The sequence below is a fragment of the Anopheles coustani genome, chromosome X, assembly GCF_943734705.1.
Source record: "Anopheles coustani chromosome X, idAnoCousDA_361_x.2, whole genome shotgun sequence".
Classification (NCBI taxonomy): domain Eukaryota; kingdom Metazoa; phylum Arthropoda; class Insecta; order Diptera; family Culicidae; genus Anopheles; species Anopheles coustani.
In genome coordinates this window covers 15,580,604-15,598,526 of record NC_071290.1, presented here as the reverse complement: position 1 = coordinate 15,598,526, position 17,923 = coordinate 15,580,604, and the positions used below count along the sequence as shown (strand labels likewise).

The 17,923-nt window shown below is 45.9% G+C and overlaps 1 protein-coding gene across 2 annotated transcripts; it reads left to right on the top strand.

Moving 5' to 3' along the window:
• The first annotated feature begins 21 nt into the window (after positions 1 to 21).
• Positions 22 to 17,822, top strand: LOC131269659 (protein-tyrosine sulfotransferase). Of its 2 annotated transcripts, none has more exons than XM_058272136.1 (7): positions 22 to 568; positions 11,965 to 13,152; positions 13,219 to 13,665; positions 13,744 to 13,865; positions 14,072 to 14,629; positions 15,358 to 15,556; positions 15,617 to 17,822. In XM_058272136.1, the coding sequence occupies exons 3-7, from the start codon at positions 13,519 to 13,521 to the stop codon at positions 15,776 to 15,778; spliced, it is 1,188 nt and encodes a 395-aa protein (XP_058128119.1). In that variant the 5' UTR covers positions 22 to 568; positions 11,965 to 13,152; positions 13,219 to 13,518; the 3' UTR covers positions 15,779 to 17,822. The 2 variants fall into 2 exon arrangements, with proteins under 2 accessions (XP_058128119.1, XP_058128120.1); XM_058272137.1 differs by lacking the exon at positions 22 to 568 and adding an exon at positions 9,124 to 9,157.
• Positions 17,823 to 17,923: the final 101 nt, after the last annotated feature.

Sequence of the window (17,923 nt, the reverse complement as noted above, 5' to 3'; positions counted from 1 at the left end):
GCCGCATTCCCCGTTGTATCGCGCTGGCCCTTTTCGGTACCCTGCCGTAGTTTCGCACGTCTTTTCCCGAGCCGCGAGCGTGTGTGCTTTGTGAGTGTGTAGGTGTATGTGGACGGTAGTGTGTCCTGCTTGTGGACACAGGTCAGTTCCTGCGGGACGTGCGGCGTCTGGGCCGCCGATGCCCGAATTTAATCATGTTCCCAAACGACGACGGTTCCCAGCCGTAGAGTGTGTAGCGTTCCGGCCCGCTCGGCCCTTGGCTCGTGGTGTACGGGTCCATTCATCCAAATCCCGGGAATCGGCATACGAACACTTATGCACGCCAGCCTACTGGCAACGGTACGGAAGGCCCTTCAAGCGCCCGGATCAAGTGCAATCAAGTGTAGGGCACAAAAATCCGGAGAAGCGCGAGCAAGCAAGGAACGAAGGTGAACGGCCGAAGGGCGCTTTAACGAAAACAACACTCAACTGTCACCCAACAACAGCGATCAAACAATATTCATCTCGTCAAGAAGCAATAGCGGGTGCCCGAAAACATACCAAGCGTTCCAAGTTCTTGGACGGACGGGTAAGTAGTTACCATATTTTCCAATTGTTTGCTGTTCGAAAAACAAAACGTAAAATCAACCCTTTCCTTTCCAACCGGCGACCCGCGTCGATATATCCGATGCAAGAAGTACCATATTTTATGAATTTGCACTTTTACACACTCCGGACATTGCATTCACTTGCATTGCATTGATGTTTTGTTGTCTGTCTGCGCTGCGTTTCCCTCCCTTTCCCGGTCTGAGTAAACTGACGGCAGCAATACAGCAACACAAAAACGAAAAAGCTAAAAAAACCGGTGCACCCGGCGGGAGATGAGCAGCATCCCATTGCTCGGTTGACAGTGCGCGTCTTTTGATCCGATTGATGTCAACCGCAGGACCAAATCGTATCCGCAAACGCACGGCGACTTGCCAGCTTTTAATTCAAATTGTACGTAGTGTGGTGGGCAGCCGGGTGCATTCCATTCGGGACGCAAACACACACACACACCGCACGGGTATTTCTTGCCCATGCTGGCACAGCTGGAAGCGCCATCTTCTCCGATGTCAACGCGTATGTTGATGGCTATTGCTTGCCAAACCTGAACCAACTCTCGCCCTGGAACGGGCCCATCCCGCACCGGAACGAATAAAGATCCCCCCTACCCCTAAACCGCGCCCGGTGTCTTCGGTCCGTCCCCGGAGAAGGTGAATGACCCGTTGGGAGGAAGACGTCACCACTCTATCCCGGCGCTGCTAATTGATCCCGGGCGCCCCGATGCCAAAACTCCCAGCCTCAAGTGGGGTTGATGTTGGTGCGTATTTTGAGCGATAATATTGCGCACTTCGGTTTTCCTCCCTCTCCTTCTGTGTTTTCCTTTTTAGTTCGTTTGCTGATTTCGCTTGGGGTTTCGAAGTCTCCTGGCGAGAGCTGCGGTTCGCCGAGCAGTGCGGGTGGTGTGCGGCCTACCGTGTATACGGGTTTCCCTGCCAAATTTCCATAATGATGACAACAACAACACCCCCCTTGCAAACTCCTGCGAAGGGGGGTTTGGAACGAAGCGGGAAGCGTGCGCTTGCGTGCGTGTGCGATGGCTGTACTGTTTTGTGGGCATGAAAAGCCCCAAGTCAAACCAAAATATAAAAAAAAACACACTCACAAAACGAAGAAAACGCATAACCACACACCACGGCTAACAAAAGCATTGGAACATAAGTTCTGCAGATGATGAGACTCGGCACATCCAACGCAAGCACACATGGCTGGCTGGTATGCGCCGCGGCCCGGATTTCGGCTTTGGGAACCCAGTTTCCGGCTTGTTTCGCGCAAAAGGAACATTTGTTCGCTGGGTGGCGGGCTGTTGGCTGATGATCTTGGTTTGTTTCTCGCTGTTTTGGAGCTTCACCTTTATCGTTTTCCCACCGGCTGCGCTTGCCATTTGCGTGAGTTTTCTTGTGGCCGTTTCGTTTGTCCTAAGCATGTCGCCAAGTCTGATCGCTGATCTTGTCTCTTTCTTTGTCTTTGAGAGCAACCGAGGCACAAACCTGTCACTGCTCTGGTCTCCCGTGAAATGTCGTCGAAATGTGTACATATGCAAAGCACATTTCTTCCTAACTCCGGCCGTCGGCAGCCGGTCAGCGAACGGAAGGGTTACACTTGACATCGTTTTGGCTTCAAGCCGGCAAGAGGATGATGGGCCACCAGCTCGGTTTGTTCGGGCTCAATTGGTGTGCCGGGTAGTAACCCAATAAACTGTAGCAAACGAGCGAGCGTGATTGATTAGAAACGAGAACGGGTAAAGCAAACCATCAAAACGCCATCGAATGAAAAACACCGCCCAAAACCTACATTCAACATCGATGGCGATTGATTCGATTGGTTTGATCACACATTTTATGAAACAATTATCCTGATAAAGGTTTGAACGAAGATCATGTTTGTTAACCACATCTTGCCAAACTCAGCATACAATCTTTTCGACGCGCTGCTGCACGTCATCTGGTGCTGTAAATAACCCGTCCACAACATTACCACAGAATTTTTATTTAAAGTGTCCGTTTTTGATTGATCTTGATAACATATGTTTCGTTGTACGATGGCGATTTGTTCTCGGTACGTCATAAGCCAACTTTAGCAATCATGTTTCGCTAAGCTTGAAGCTGCTTGTCGTTTTTGTTTGCTGGCGAAAGTGTTAAGGTCTTGGGGCCCACGGTGAGTATGTGGCTGTCTGTTTGCGATTTTTTTCGAGGTGTTCGACCTTATCAGCGATTGGAATGTTTTTGTCATGTGCAATCTACCATCTACCGTCCAGAGAGCGGGCATCATCGCACAAGTGACGCAAAATTTTTAGACCGATCGGCAGCAGAAAAAGGGGGGATTTTTCCGTTTGCCATTTTAATCATCGCTAATGGGTGTAGGGAAACCAGGGACGGTCACCGCCCCAAATGTCCCATCGGAAAAATGTCATCTGCTGCGCCAGCAAATGCACTCTCAGATAGCATTAAAATGCATTTACATTCACGATGAGAAATGGATGGGGGTATCATACCCGACGTACAAAGAGATGCCGCTGCCTTTCCGAAAAAAACTGCACCAGATGCTGGTAGGGAGGAGGACCCAAGGGAAGCGACACATGCCGTCCTGGCTTTCGGTGGAATCGCGACTTGGAGAGCAGAGAAAACACTTTCAGGAGGAGAAAAACGAAGGAATCGGAAACTTCACCTTCAGAATGATGGTCTTGGGATGGAAAGCGTTTGGTCGTGTTCTTGGAAGCACATTTCCATCCAGCACTCGACTAACGGTTGTGCACTGTGTGTGTGTGTGTGTTTAAATGTTATTTTTTGCAAACCGAATCTGCCAACCCCCGCGCGCATATTGTCGCCGGTTTCTGGGTGGTCGCTTTTCCGCACCAACCCCGGCGTAAACAAGTGATGGTTGCTTCTCTCCCTCCCCCTCTGTCCCCGATTGGGGCCGGAGTTTTGCGTTTGCGAAACCCTACACGCGAACCCGTTAGGAATGTTTTTATTAGACTTTTTTTTTGTTTTATTCCCTGTCATTTTTTCCAACATGTTCCCAGTTGCGAAACCGCAACGATAAAACCGGGGTAGGCCTGGTTAGGAAACGTCGTCGCTACCCTCCCTCCCCCCATTTCCTCCCACCTGCCAGGTGATGCGATAAGAGAATCGGGTTTAAGAATAACCGCGTCCTCCAAAAACCCCCGAACCGAATCGGTTGGGAAATGTGATCGAACGATAAGGGAAGGATGTTTTGCAAAGTGCGGGAAAACAAGCAAGAAAACGCATGTTCATGCGAACAACTGTTTCCGGCGACCGGCAGCCACAGGTTCTGTGAGTTGAAACATAATTCCATATCGTTCCGCAGATGGTTCGTATAACAAGGTGACTAAAAACATGCCACTAACCAGCAAGGTTGTAGAAATTATTATTTAACTCTACTTCTGATAACCATTTCGTGACTAATTTTAACTCCTTGCTCAATAATGAACTAGAGGTAAACATGAGGTGAATTTGCTTTACGACCGTTAAAAAAACATGCTGTCCAACGAATGCTTGTCGCGCAGGTCTGCAGAGGTTCTCAAACGCTGCATACTATAGGGATTTTTATGAAATGTTACTGGTAGTTTAACTGCTTTCAATTAATTTTCTGTTTGACGGGGCAACGCCCGTCATAGGCTTATAAATAAAAATATAGATGAGGGTGGTTTGGAGACAATTTTAACATAAATAATATTTTCCCGTTTGACTTGAAATCCAAGTAACTTTCGGTATTTTTCAAGCTTTCTAGTTGAAGATTTCACACATTAAAATCAAATCAGCCCAAGACATCCCGTTTGACGCAATAGGAAATAATGTATAATACTTTTTTTTAAAATAAATTGAATTATCACCAAGTTAGAGACCCTAAGAACCAAATTGGAGTCAAGAAACTGAAATGGGCAAACTGTAAACGGAAAAACGTACACAGCTCGTACAAAGGATATTCGTTTTGAGTTTGAAGTAGGAACTGAGGTATACATTAAATGTCCAAGTTGCATTATATTGAGAAGTAAACTTACATTTAAATCCTATGTTACAATCGGGAAATTGAAGCAAAATAATAGAAATAATCGTGTGGCTTGCCTTTGAAGCTCTTGAAGATTGAGAATCGCTGACTTTAGAGAGTATTCCACGGCAACCGTCCGTTGGTAACCGTATTGGAATCAAACTTCCCATTAGTTACTCGCTTTAACTAATTTATTCTTCTCTGTTTTCTCTCGCATATCTAGGAAAGTATGGAAGTAGGGGAGAATGGTTGAACTTGACCCATCCTCGGACCCGTTCCCGCCGTGGTGCGTGGGTGTTTGACTACTCCGAGCGCAAATCGAGTCCGACGGATGCACGCAGTTTCATTTATTTAATGGTTTATTTGGACGTCGTCGCATTATTGGTCCATTGCGGCGAATGCGGCGGAACGATGGCAGACAGGAGAAGATTATCAGTTTAGTCCGTCGTGGGTGGTGAGGGGGAGTGGGGTGGGGGCCGCCACACCGAGGTGCAATTCCACTTGACGGCGCGATTTAATATACGCTTTGCAAATCTATGCAAATTCGCCGGCCCCGGAACACCATCTTGGAAGCGCACGAGCGCACGTTCCTGTCAGCGGCGCATCTTCGATGGAAAGTTGCTGGAAATCTAATGAGCCAACGCCTTCCCTTTGGCGGGAGAGGGAAGCGGACCCCACCTTACCCTCCCCATCGGCGCAGGAGTTGACTTGCTTCGGTGTCGATCGTTTGCAAGGCTCATCGCGGTTTACATCGGTGGAGGAACGGTCAAGATCTTCCGTTTCTTTGTTGCGAGCGCGCGTCAAATGTCATCGGTTGGCAGCGGGACTGTGGACCGAAATAGCGCCGCCGCCGTGCGGGAATAGCAGGAAGCGGATGGTGGGCGTCGTGTGACGCAAGTGGCGGGCACATCGTTCGTTTCCCCGCCCGCCCACGCGTCCACCGCGAGGGGGGACCTTGGGGCGCTTCCGATGATTTGTGTTCAGCATCTGTTTTCTGCATCGGGACACATACATGCGCGCGTGCCATTCGCGCTGTGCTTTTCCATACGCCGTGGCGGAAAACAAATAAGAAACACACAGCAATGGAGCGCTGGGCAAACGCGACCTCCAGCCAGCACACCACCCATCGGTGGGGGACGGTTTTCCACGTCGCTGTGGGCGGGTGCTGATGAATTATACATCGAATGTTACCGTCCAGCAGTCGAGGCTCTGGTATCCTTGCCGCGGTGGCGTAGTTCGTGGCCCTTCGTGCACGACGTCAGCGACGACGTCAGCCCGCCCCATCCTTCCATTCTACTTCCCGACCAAAAATGGTAATAAACGACCGGAACGGGTATCGGGTTTCGTCGCCACGGTGTATCTGCGTATACGTATGGCCACCTTGTTGCGCCAGGCATATGTTCGCCAAAATCGGGACAAATGGGCAAAACAGGATCCTTGCTTTTTGACACTCCCGGGCTCCCGGGGACGGAGGAGTCTTTCATTTCCTTCCCCTCCCCCGGTCGTGTCGTTTCTCACTCGGATGTAAGGTTAAACCAGCACCACTATCGAAAACTAGTCCGACACACAGGATGTAAAGAATAGGACACCGAGGTTGAAACTACACCGTCCGGTAGGATGTTGAAGCTGCTTCAGAACTCGACATTCAAGAACGACATCCGTTCTACACTTTCGACCTGTTTGCTTTCTTTACTGTTTGGCTAAGATAGTTCCAGCGAACACATTTTGTTGAACAATAGCTTCTAGCCAACATGGTCTGGAAGTAAACCTAAACTATGGGTCTAGAATAGAATATCTAAAAAAACAAACATTCCGTGAAAACGCTACGCAAAGTTTGCAACAACTAAACAACAAACTGGTTAACGGAAAAGAAACCCAAAGTTGATTGAAAATGCTGGAAAGGCATGATGCAGGTGGAATCGGAAGTGACGTTATCTAACGTAATCAAGTAAAGGTGACGATGACTCATCTATTTGGATGATCGGGGTCGCAAAACATGTACAGTTATTTGATAAAGTATCCGTGGAGTCAGCAAATTCCTCATGAAGGCTTGCTTTCGTAATGAATACATGAAAGCATGTTGAAGATACATTTCTATTCCGTGCAATGAGTACTTGTACTTTGTAAGTAAATTATTAATTTCTAATCAACAGTAGAACTTTCTTAATTTCTACTCAAAATATTAAACACCGTAAACTTTCTCTCAATTAAAACATTAAAAAAAAATTAAAACATCTCAATTAAAAAATTAAAGTTAACAAACAAAGCAATTGTATTCACACTAGTGTTGGGCAGTTCAAATTCAGCTTTATGAATTCGAATGAAAATATTAACTTAAAATAAGAGGTACATGACTCTTGAAAAATGGAAAACAAATCCTAATTCTCGGAAAAAACGAGTCGTTTCAAAGTTTCATTAATCTGACCAACGATTCATGTAGAACAGTAAGTGTGGGAGGATTTGTAGCATTTAAAACGGTCAAGAAAATTGAGTTGGTACTGATTTATTTTTATGTCTAAAGCTATACAAATCCTCATATACAAGATTTATGACATAAGGTTTACTAGTTTACATAAGGTTACGACATTGCTTACCAAATGTTTATGATTGATTACTAAAAGAGAATGCTCGAATCACTTATCTGAACCATATATACACTAAAATCATTACATTGATCGTGTTGCAGTTGGTTTTTTGATTGTCAATGAATTTATTCTAAATTTTGCTCTTTAAATGACAATATTCATTTTTCGTGAGGGGAAACTCATAAAGCTCGGAAGAATTAACTAAACTAAACTTCTAACTGTGGCAAGTTGACAGCGCCCTGCCGTTGCAATCAACGTTTCCGTTCGTAAAATTTCTTTTTAATGGCGTTATGTTGGCATACTCTTGGATGACCTTCAGCAACGAACGCTTCCAACCGCAATGCAAAATGGAGCTGCTTCAATGCGGGCCCTTTTTGATTTGATTCGGTAAGCGTGTACGATATGAAAGTGTCCCCGTTAGTCGTGGCAGGAAGAACCGTTTCGGCTTTCGGGTGACGTTCGGTAAAATGGCCACCTTTCCACCCAGCCTACTACTTTCTCTCTCTCGCTCTGTTTCCTCTTTTCGAACGGTTCTCCCGTTTAATTTTACTTGTTTCAATCCGTTATCACCACCTAATTGGACACGACCGATACCCTTTCACCTTATCTCGCGGGCGCTTCTCCGAATGTCCGTGCCGGGCGTGTACCAGCATTTGGCTCGGTTTGTGCTTGTGTTGTGGCCTGTCCCCGCCGCCGAGGGCCCCCCCCTTCTCCGCCGGTTGTCGAGGGGCAGCATCCAGATGGTTGGCCACAGTTGGTTGGGATTGCTGTAACCCATCAATTAGCATTGCGCCTCTTCTCGGAAAACTCGGCCCCGGTTCCGGTTAAAACACCTCCCCACCCCTTCCCGCCGTTTGATGGCCGTATGTGAAGGAGGTGCCGGTTCGCCCGCACTTAAAATGCCATCAATCGCCATCGCGTCTCGTTCGGGGCGACACAATGTTAATGGAATTGCCCGTCGGAAGAGTAAATTACACGACGTTTGCATCCCGCCCACCGTCAATGGGCGTGGGTGGTTTAAGGGTGAGGGGAGACGGGGGGGATTGCATCCGCCCTCTAGCTCTCCTCCCGAACTTCCTTCCCCCCCAAAGGGCCCGGGCAAGCTAATAGCGAAATATTGTTGGGTTGTTTTGGTCAAAAAGACCACCGGCCACCATGGGCTTTCCATCAAATGGTGTGCACAATAAGTGGAGGTAGTTAACAAACAAAAAGAAAACAGTGAAAAGTGACACGAGATGAGTTTAGGCAACATTATCGGGCGAAAAACAAAACCGCCGTATCAGTTCGATAGAAGAAGAAACGTGAATGATGGACCTAATTGCGTTTCGCGATAGGAAAAGGGAAAACCGAAAATTACATTAGAAAAAAATTATTTTCCACTTTCCACCGATGCCATCGGGCTCGCGTCCCTCTCCGCCCGTTGTCCTTCGGGTGCCCGCGGCGGGGATTAGTGCGTCTCATCCGCGGACCGCAGCTTCCCCGTCCTCACCCTGTGCGATCGGCAGGCCAATAATCAACGAAATCCATCAGGGCACGTACTTATCACCCAGTTTAGTCTAGTCCACGGATCCGACCGGGTCGCGCGCCTACGAGCACTGACGTGTGTGTGTGTGTTTTTTTTCTTCTGTTCTATTTCGGTACTGGTTCATAAAGCTGGTTTAAAATTTCCTTCATCAGTGTCCGCGTGTTTGTTTGGATTTTTGTCTCTGTTTTTAAACGCTCCGTAAGCCGCCGCTTTCCTCCGCCACCTTTTGGGCCGTTGATAATCCGGCCGGTTCTTTGGAGGGTCGGCTTGTGCAACGTGGCAATCGCTGCGTGTCCGGCGATAAGCGTGATCTTGATCTTCCGGGAACTCGTTGACATACAAACACGCGAACAAAATCGAACCTGCTGCCGGCAAATGATCGATTTGTCGAGCTGGTAAGCCACGGCTTTGTCAACCGCTCAACGGACGACGACCCTTCCATATGGACACTTGTTAGGTAAAATATGGCCTCCTATTTTGAACCGACTTGTATTACTAACTGCAAGTTGGTGGTTGGTGGTTTGGGTGTGAGATGAACGATGTTTATTTAAGTATCATTTAATTTGTTTAAAAGATTTCACCCTGTTGTAATTATGAAAAGTATTCAACTCTGTTCCTGGATTTAGTTGCAAACGAAATACCCATTTTCACTTTGAAAAGTGCGGATGATGGATCACTCTTACTGTTGTTTTGTTGAACAAATTTCAGTGTTTTGTTTTTTTTTTGAAAGCTGAGCTTACGTTTTCGTGATTTTAATAAGCAAACCATTTGTACATGGATATTAAATTTTATTTTTGCCAAGCACTAATGAGACACAAAAGAGATTGCACACAATTGAAAAGAATTGACAGATAAATTGAACACAGTTCAATCACACGTCCGATGAAATTGAGGTAGAGAGCATTGACTTTGCAACTATGCAGGAATTCGGATGATAAACATACTTTTTCAAATCAAATATGGTTGATAAATTATTCTGTGTGTTACATATAGGCAATTTTTTAGCAAAATAGGGAAAATATAATTACGTCGGGCGTGAAACGGCATTTAAACCATGCAGAAAATTACTCTTGAAACCTAACCCCAATCTTTCAACCAATTGCCTTCGTGTAGCTGTGAACTGTTTTCCATTTCGATAGAAGTAACGAGTCTTTCGAGCAAGTTTGTTAAAAACAACTAAATGCTCGTGGATTTATAGTACTCTCCATTTAATTACTTTAGTTATTTTTTTTAAAAGTTGGTTTGTTTTGTTTAGTTAGTTTGTCAAGAGTTTTGCCAATTCTTCACTAACAGATACGCATACGTACATCTATGGGTTTTTGATATGGTTCCGCTGAACTATCTATGACTACGCCAGTGCATTCTTTCCGGCTGCTCCGGTGCCATCGTCTGGTAGCATTCGACGAACGCCACTTCGCCCTCTTCCGGTATTCGCTTTGTTGCATCTCGGTTACGAGTGTTTCATTTGGTTTTGCTTCGGTTTGCTATCGGTGAAGTGGTACAAACAAAAAAAGAGGGCAAACAGCTGCGCCCGGTTGCATTATGCACTCGACCCTCGTCTCGCAGCCCGATATTGTAGCAGCCCGAACGTAACATCTCTCCGTGTATCGTTTTCGCCACGTTTCCATCGTCCCTTTTTTCCCGTTTCGTGGCTTCGTTGATTCTTTTTTTGTTGTTTTGCTTACGTTTCGTACTTCTTGCGCTAGACCCTGGTGCTGGTGCAAGTGCATCGTCATTAATTCTGCGGGCGGCGAACGGAAGGAATTCGAAGTGCTGATTAGTGGCGAACGAACCATACGTCCGTTACATCACTCGTTCCCGATGACCCTTTGGGTGGCTGCGCTTCCGGGTTCAATAAACAGTATACTGTGCTTGCTATTCGTTTTTTCCGCCGGGTTCTTAAATAGTTCATTAATACGTACAGCTCAAATGCGCTTCTCCATATTTTTAATCCATTCCCAAAAGGTTATGTTTTCATAAACCGCACCGCAGATTCACTCTGGCAAGCACTCGGCGATATTTTCAATCAGATGATTAAATTAATTATCCTGTGGCGTAACCTAAAATATCCTAGTGTGAATGTATCGCCGAAAACAAAACGGTTTAGTATATAAGGTTAGGAGTATAATGTCTCTCAAAAGGGGTTGGGCAAGTCTCAAAGGGCCCAAAACAGTAGAACACCCCTTATACCTTACTGAATGATTTTGTTATTCATGGTGTTAATTATTTATATTCTTCGTCTTCATTATCTCGATACAGGAAAGGGCAGCGTTTGCGATTTCCTTTCCGGTAGAGATACTCTAAAAGCTGAAAATTTAATAATTACCTGATAACGTTGCTTTATACCGATGAGATCTTTTCAGAAACTGAAATTTCTCTAGAATAGTTGAGGATTCAATTATCCGACTTTCATTTTAGCCTTTGAGAACGTAGAGATAAAATTTCCTTCTACCTAGTTTTTCGTTGCCGTTGTGACTGTTAATCGCTGTTTTGATTTTTTTTATTCTTCGATATCCGGTTACGATGTCAGAGATCGCCCTTATGTTTCCCATATTGTTGGTGCATTTATTATTCATTTATCCTCTGTTATCTTAATCTCTTTTTAAGCACTAGCTTTTGCTTGTGTATTGAGTTTTAATATTATTATCTTTCATCGCTTTATTAATTTGGTTTTGTTTTCAACCTGCTGATCTTTTTTTTTCATTGTGGATGGATAGTGGTTTCACTCGTCCCCGGAATATTCCAGGTTCTAGATTTTGGCAATGGATTATTGAATCGGCAATACAGTTTTACATTGTTTTACTTCGATGTAGTACTGTTATACCTTGACGCGGAAAGGAGCTAAGGCTTGAAATCCGTTAAACATTTACATTTCATAAGAAAACACCTCCCACAAAATTACATCTAGAGATTTTTTTAAATTATGTAACGTGTTGCCGTCAGTTGTAGCTAAGGTATTTTTTGCATTACGATTGATCCATGGTTATTTTATTCTTTTATTTTCATTCCCTTGTAAATGTTATGTTGTACGTTGCTAGTCTTGAGAAGTGGAATGGTTTACTTTGAGGATGAGCAGAGGGTCCCCTTCACATGTGGTTTCTATGGCGTATGTTCTACCGCCGGATGACTCATTACATTACAACTTTGCTGTGGGATTGAGTTTCTTTGGGACGATACAGTTAAATGGGTTTTTGTCGATTAAAATTTAATGTGTCAAACAGGGTATTAATGCTTCTCTCCGGTTTGGTTTCTTTTTCATTTTAGATACAATCGAAGTAGCTGATCGCAGCGCGTAGCGTAATTTCAAATCCGAACGCCCAGTTAGCTGAGTTTGTTTACCGACGTCGCGCGTAATTTATTACCGTTGGCTCTTTTCGTCACGTCCGCGCGCGACCAACTCTTGTACCAATGGCCAAGCAGGAAAGCACCATCATCAAGAAGTCGACGAAGACGGCCGCGACGCAGACCGAGCCGGCGGTGACGGCGGCCACGAGTTGATGCTGAAACCTCCTCGATAGAAAATGCCGCAGACACCGACGACGACGACGACAACGACGACGACGACGGCAGGGAAAAGGAAAAGTTAGCGGCCAGCAAGTGACGCCGCAAACGAACAGCAGCCATAAGTGCTAAACACTTCTAACGGTCCGTTCTATTTTTCCCCGATTTCGGCGGCCCTCAAACCCCGCTTGCCCAGACCACCGAGATACGAGGATCGACACTCCGAGCGGCACAGATACGCCACGAGTGTCTTCAGCGGCTGTACAAAGTTGGCGCTCTGCGCGAGTTTTGCGTTAGAACAGCTGCAGCGTGCCGTCTTTTTTTTTGCGCAAGGTATTTGCGAGTGGGCTGAGCTCGAATGGTAAGGAAAGAAGTTCGATAAGCGAGCTCGAGAGGCGGAAGCTTGGAAACTGAAACAGAAGCTGAACTTCATACCCTGCTGTGTGGTACACTACTTACTGACCTCAAACGGTGACAACACACAACTTTGAGTCACGCGGTGGTGGAACGGGAGCGCCGGCTTATGCCGATGCCGTGGAAGAGGCTGACGGATGGATTGAGCGATGGACCCGGCACCTGACCCTGGTGGCTATCGAAGCGTCACATTCTTTTGCTAGCCCAGAAGCCGCTGCAACGGGACTGTTCCATGCAGTATCGTCTTATCCCAGCTCCCGCTGTCCCTGTTCTACCATCTAGAGAAGATCCGTTTTACCTCTAGCTGCACAACATTCGTCGTTTCTTTCAACGGGGGGGAGAACGTCGTACACAGTTCCTAAGTGGTTCCAAAAAAAAGACATTGCGAAAAAACCCAACCGAACATTGTCAGCCGATTTGAAAGATTATTTTCCAAACGAGTAAGGTGCAGAAGCTCGTAGGTGACATACAGGAAAACATATCGATACGCGGAGGTATCGTTTTATGAGCGTTACAAGAGTGTAACGAGCAGTGAAGGTAATTCTTTCCCCTCAGGTGAGCTCGTATTAAGCTTAATTAATAACCCTATCTGTTTATTTTCAGTGCAAAGACTGTCTGTAGAATCAAAGACGCGCTCACGCTTCGAAGAAAGCTGTTGCAAACCGAACCAGAGACAAAAACCACCGACTGAATTCCGTCGTTAGTAGCTTAGAAAGTCAAGTAAGACGTGGCGCTTTACTTAGCGTAAACTCATATCGAAGCGGAAGCGGTCGATATCGACCTAAACCGAACACAAACAGCACGCCAAAAAAAAAAACTTAAGTAAGAACGAAGTTGGCCCGGAACAACGGAAGCTAACCTGATAGTGCAAATTTTGCCTCGCTTTACCTTCGGCCTCGTACGATGCGACTAATGCTGCGTAATCGCAAACTGTTGCTGGCGGCCGGCGCCTCCCTGACGGTGCTGGTGCTGCTGTGGAAGTGGTCCGACGTACAGGTCGCCTGTTGGGGCGGAGTGCCCGGCCCGGGTGCCATGGTGCGCGACGAACAGGTACGGACTATACGGTTGCATCTGCTCATCTCGGTTTAGAATCGTGGGTGTGACTGTGTTTCGTGTTGTTCTTTGCAGAGTCAGGATGGTGGAGGCAACTATAAGTACCATCGGAACATGCCGCTGATTTTCATTGGCGGCGTACCACGGTCCGGAACTACGCTCATGCGTGCCATGCTAGACGCCCATCCGGAAGTACGGTAAGCGCATGCATGATAGTTTTTTTTATTATATCACTTGCCGTGTGAAATAATTCGAGGAGTCTTTTAAGTTATACAGTTTCTAGCTGAAGGATTTTTATCTCCAAAAATTTCAAAACTTAGTTAACTCAAAAGAGTGTGATTGTTTTCACATTCTCCGACACTAAACGCAAACAAACGTTTTAACAATCTATTCTTTTCCGTAGGTGTGGTCAGGAAACTCGCGTCATACCGCGCATTCTGCAGCTGCGCTCGCACTGGATGAAGTCGGAAAAGGAATCGGTGCGGCTGGTCGAGGCCGGCATCACCAAGGAGGTGCTGAACGGGGCGATCGCACAGTTCTGCCTCGAGATCATCGCCAAGCACGGCGACCCGGCGCCCCGGCTGTGCAACAAGGACCCGCTCACGCTCAAGATGGGCTCGTACGTGATCGAGCTGTTCCCGGAGGCGAAGTTCCTGTTCATGGTGCGGGACGGGCGCGCCACGGTGCACTCGATCATTTCGCGCAAGGTCACCATCACCGGCTTCGACCTGACCAGCTACCGGCAGTGCATGAGCAAGTGGAACCAGGCCATTCAGACGATGCACGAGCAGTGCAAGGAGATTGGCAGCGACCGGTGCATGATGGTGTACTACGAGCAGCTCGTGCTACATCCCGAGCAGTGGATGCGCAAGATCCTGAACTTCCTCGATATCCCCTGGAACGACTCGGTGCTGCATCACGAGGAGTTTATCAACAAGGAGAACGGTGTGGCGCTTTCCAAGTAAGCCAATTTCATGCACCATTGCTGTACAAGAGTTTTTCTTTATATCTATGATACACATTCTATCATATAAGCAAGGGATTCTCATTTATAAACACCATTGCTTTTCTTTGCTCTTCCGCAAATGATTTAAATTCTTAAACTTTCCATCCACATTGCCTTAATTGGAAAGAGTGCTAGTCTTCGATGTTTAAAGGAAAATGTGTGCTATACTACAAATCAAATGTCAAAAGACAAATTGTTTAAATTTTTAAACTTTGTGTCAGTAATGATCGGATTAAAAACAATAGTAGCCGCCAATGTTTTGAGGTACAAAACTTTGTGCTACACTTCATTTCACCATCAAAAGCCTTCTACTAGGGAAATAATTAAACGGAACCATTTTTGGAGAAAACCTTTCACACATCTCAGTTAGTAGGGTATTGATCGGTTGCTTTTCAGTCTTAAAAAGTGTGAAAAACCCATAAATAAGGGCCACTGAGTAGGTGATAAGTAGAAGTTTTGAACATTCTAACTGATCGTAGAACAGTGAAAAAAAATAGTGTTTAATGTTTGATGTTTTCTCCATCAGCTTTGTGTACACAAACAGATAATACTCTGGTGCTATTTCATAGTATTTAAATTATTTCGAAACTTTGTCATAAGTTAAATTTTAAAACCAAAAACTTTCTAGTCAAGTGCCTATAGAACCACTAAAATGATTTTCTTTCTTTCAAAATATCGCGCAGAGTGGAACGATCGTCGGATCAGGTCATCAAGCCGGTCAACCTGGAGGCACTGGCTAAATGGGTCGGTAAAATACCGAACGATGTGGTGCGTGACATGGCGGACGTCGCACCGATGCTGTCCGTCCTCGGTTACGATCCGTACGCCAACCCACCCGACTACGGAAAACCGGACACGTACGTCCAGGAGAACACCCACAAGGTAAGCACGAGATCGTTCGAAGCTAAGTCGGGTACGCTAACCGTTTTGGTGTTTAAACAGGTGAAATCAAACTCGGAGCTTTGGGAGCACCGAGCGAAGGAGCTGCTGAACCGGGACGCGGACCGGTTCGCTGACAACGCACCACCGAAGGCAAAGGATGCCGATGAAGATGACTACGGTGGTGGAGGCGGTGGTGGCAGCAAAGCGGATCACAAAACGTGATGATAAGGCCTCGGCAAAGGCCTTCCCCGGGACGGAATGGGGGACAGATTGGCTAACGCCAGTGGTAAAGCAGCGTGCGTGTATGTGCGCTGTACGTACAATTTATGGTTTTAAGGACAAATCGTTTCGTTCGCTGAGAGAAATAAGCATACAATAGTCGGTATCAGCATCGTTCCGGCCAGCTTTGGCTGCAATGGCGTGTGTACATATAAGTAGCGAAGTAGACAACATTAAACAGGGCAAGTTAGGCGAAACGTTTGAAACCGAGCGATGCTTGCTTCCAATCTTCGAAATGCTGTAGAAAGAGAGTAGACAAACAAGGGGAAAGACAAGACAAATGATCATGACGACGCTTTGTACAGCGAATGTGGTGCAATGTGATGTGTTGCTTGTTTGTGTCGGCAAACACACAGAGGGTACAGTTTCGAGTCGCTTTACCGATTAGTTTCGCTTTAAGAGTACCGATTTCCAGCTTCACCGCGGTATGGGCGAAGTTCTCTTCTGCAACGCTTAACCATCGTATATATATATATATCGATCTATATAGTAAGTAAAATAATCTTCTGCACCGTTTGGTGCCACACACCTCTCTCAGCACCTGTACGATTCCGAGCTGGAGCAGACGCCACCAGCTTTTTGCTCACAAGGACTGGTTGTATTCGAAATGTCTACCAAATGTCTCGAGTGCCAATCGAACTCGAGTGGCTCGGACAGATGCATCAGCTTTTGTGTCGGTAGAAAAGATTAAAAACAAGAAGCTAGCAATTGAATTAGTTGTAATTAACACACAAAAAAAGATGGCCAACATGGATTGCGAAAGTTCAAGTAGAGTAAACAAAAGCACACTACAAGAAAATAGGAGAAACGATGCAGGTGGGATGCCATTGCGTTCAGTTTTGTTTGTTTTGTTAGCACTCTCGGATATTGTGCAACGTTCCGTGGATCAAGCGTGGCTTGTGTAGTGTGATCCGTAGAAAAAGAATTCCTAATTAGCGTACGTGGGTCAGCTTTGTTTTTGAAGGGAGAGATTAATGCAGCCACCCATGCAAGCCCCAGCTCTTGCACTCCAGCTCGGCAATAGGCAAAAGTGCAAGGAGTATAAATTCGCAATATAGTAACCGTACAACGCAAAAACAATAACAATTTACATTATTCGACACGCACAACAGGTATACATACAAATATCCTATTATACACCGATATACATGTATAGGAAGCTAGGGTTATACAAGTAGAAACAGTTTTCCAGAACAGGTTGAGCCAAGGAAAGTTAAAGACAGCATGTAATCGACCACAGCCATGTCACTGGCCATGTCAACGAAGTCAATGGAATAGACTGGGGAAGCACAAAACAAACACACATCTATAAATAACAAGTTACAGAAGCGCGGCGCTAAGAGACAAACAATCATTTGAAACAATCCGGGTACGGAGGGGGGACATCGAGCTCTTTTTTGAATATAAATCCGTCAAAAGCCGTCGAGGCAACGTAGAGGAAAGCGGGTCGCTTGTTACCCGAACGGCGGCATATAGCAGATACTTACATACGTACACGGAGTTCAGGTGCATCTTAAAGGAGTAAAGCAACGCACGATGGGCTCGTGGTAGTGATCGACGTTCGGACAGCCGGAAGGACGCACACTTTCGCTGGCGTTGTTTATGTGTTTTTTTTCTTCTGCCCGCTTGCTTGGTAGGAGACAGCCTACCGAAGAAAAAACACAGAAATATGATAGTGTACATAGTCCATGTGAAACATGTTTATTTTAATTTCCAAAAAATCCCGAATCGGAGCTGCAAGCGGCGAGCATTTTCGCGGCCAGCCCGCCCAGGGATCTTGCTAGTTAAAAAAAACCCGTCGGGAGCGTCTTGGCGGCAATATGGGGAAATATGCAATCATAACGAGTATTTTACGACTGGTACACGGAAAGGCGAAAAGGAAAACCCGGGCATGAAGAGAGTCTGTGTATGTACAGCGTTAGAAGCGATGAAATGGAGGACGACAAAGGAATTAAATAAAATGTATGAATGTTATTATTAAAAAGTAAAACCGGTGTCCTTCCTTTGGGTGGAATTTAGTGGAACAAAACGAGCAGAAACAATTGTTGATAACGATTATGGGTCTAATTTTTATTTCCAATTATTGTC

Bases quoted from the DNA above. Each gene is read 5' to 3' on its own strand.
- LOC131269659 (XM_058272136.1), top strand. From the start codon at position 13,519: ATGCGACTAATGCTGCGTAATCGCAAACTGTTGCTGGCGGCCGGCGCC. The intron at 13,666-13,743 runs GTACGGACTATA...TGTTCTTTGCAG, and splicing joins CCATGGTGCGCGACGAACAG to AGTCAGGATGGTGGAGGCAA. The intron at 14,630-15,357 runs GTAAGCCAATTT...AATATCGCGCAG, and splicing joins AACGGTGTGGCGCTTTCCAA to AGTGGAACGATCGTCGGATC.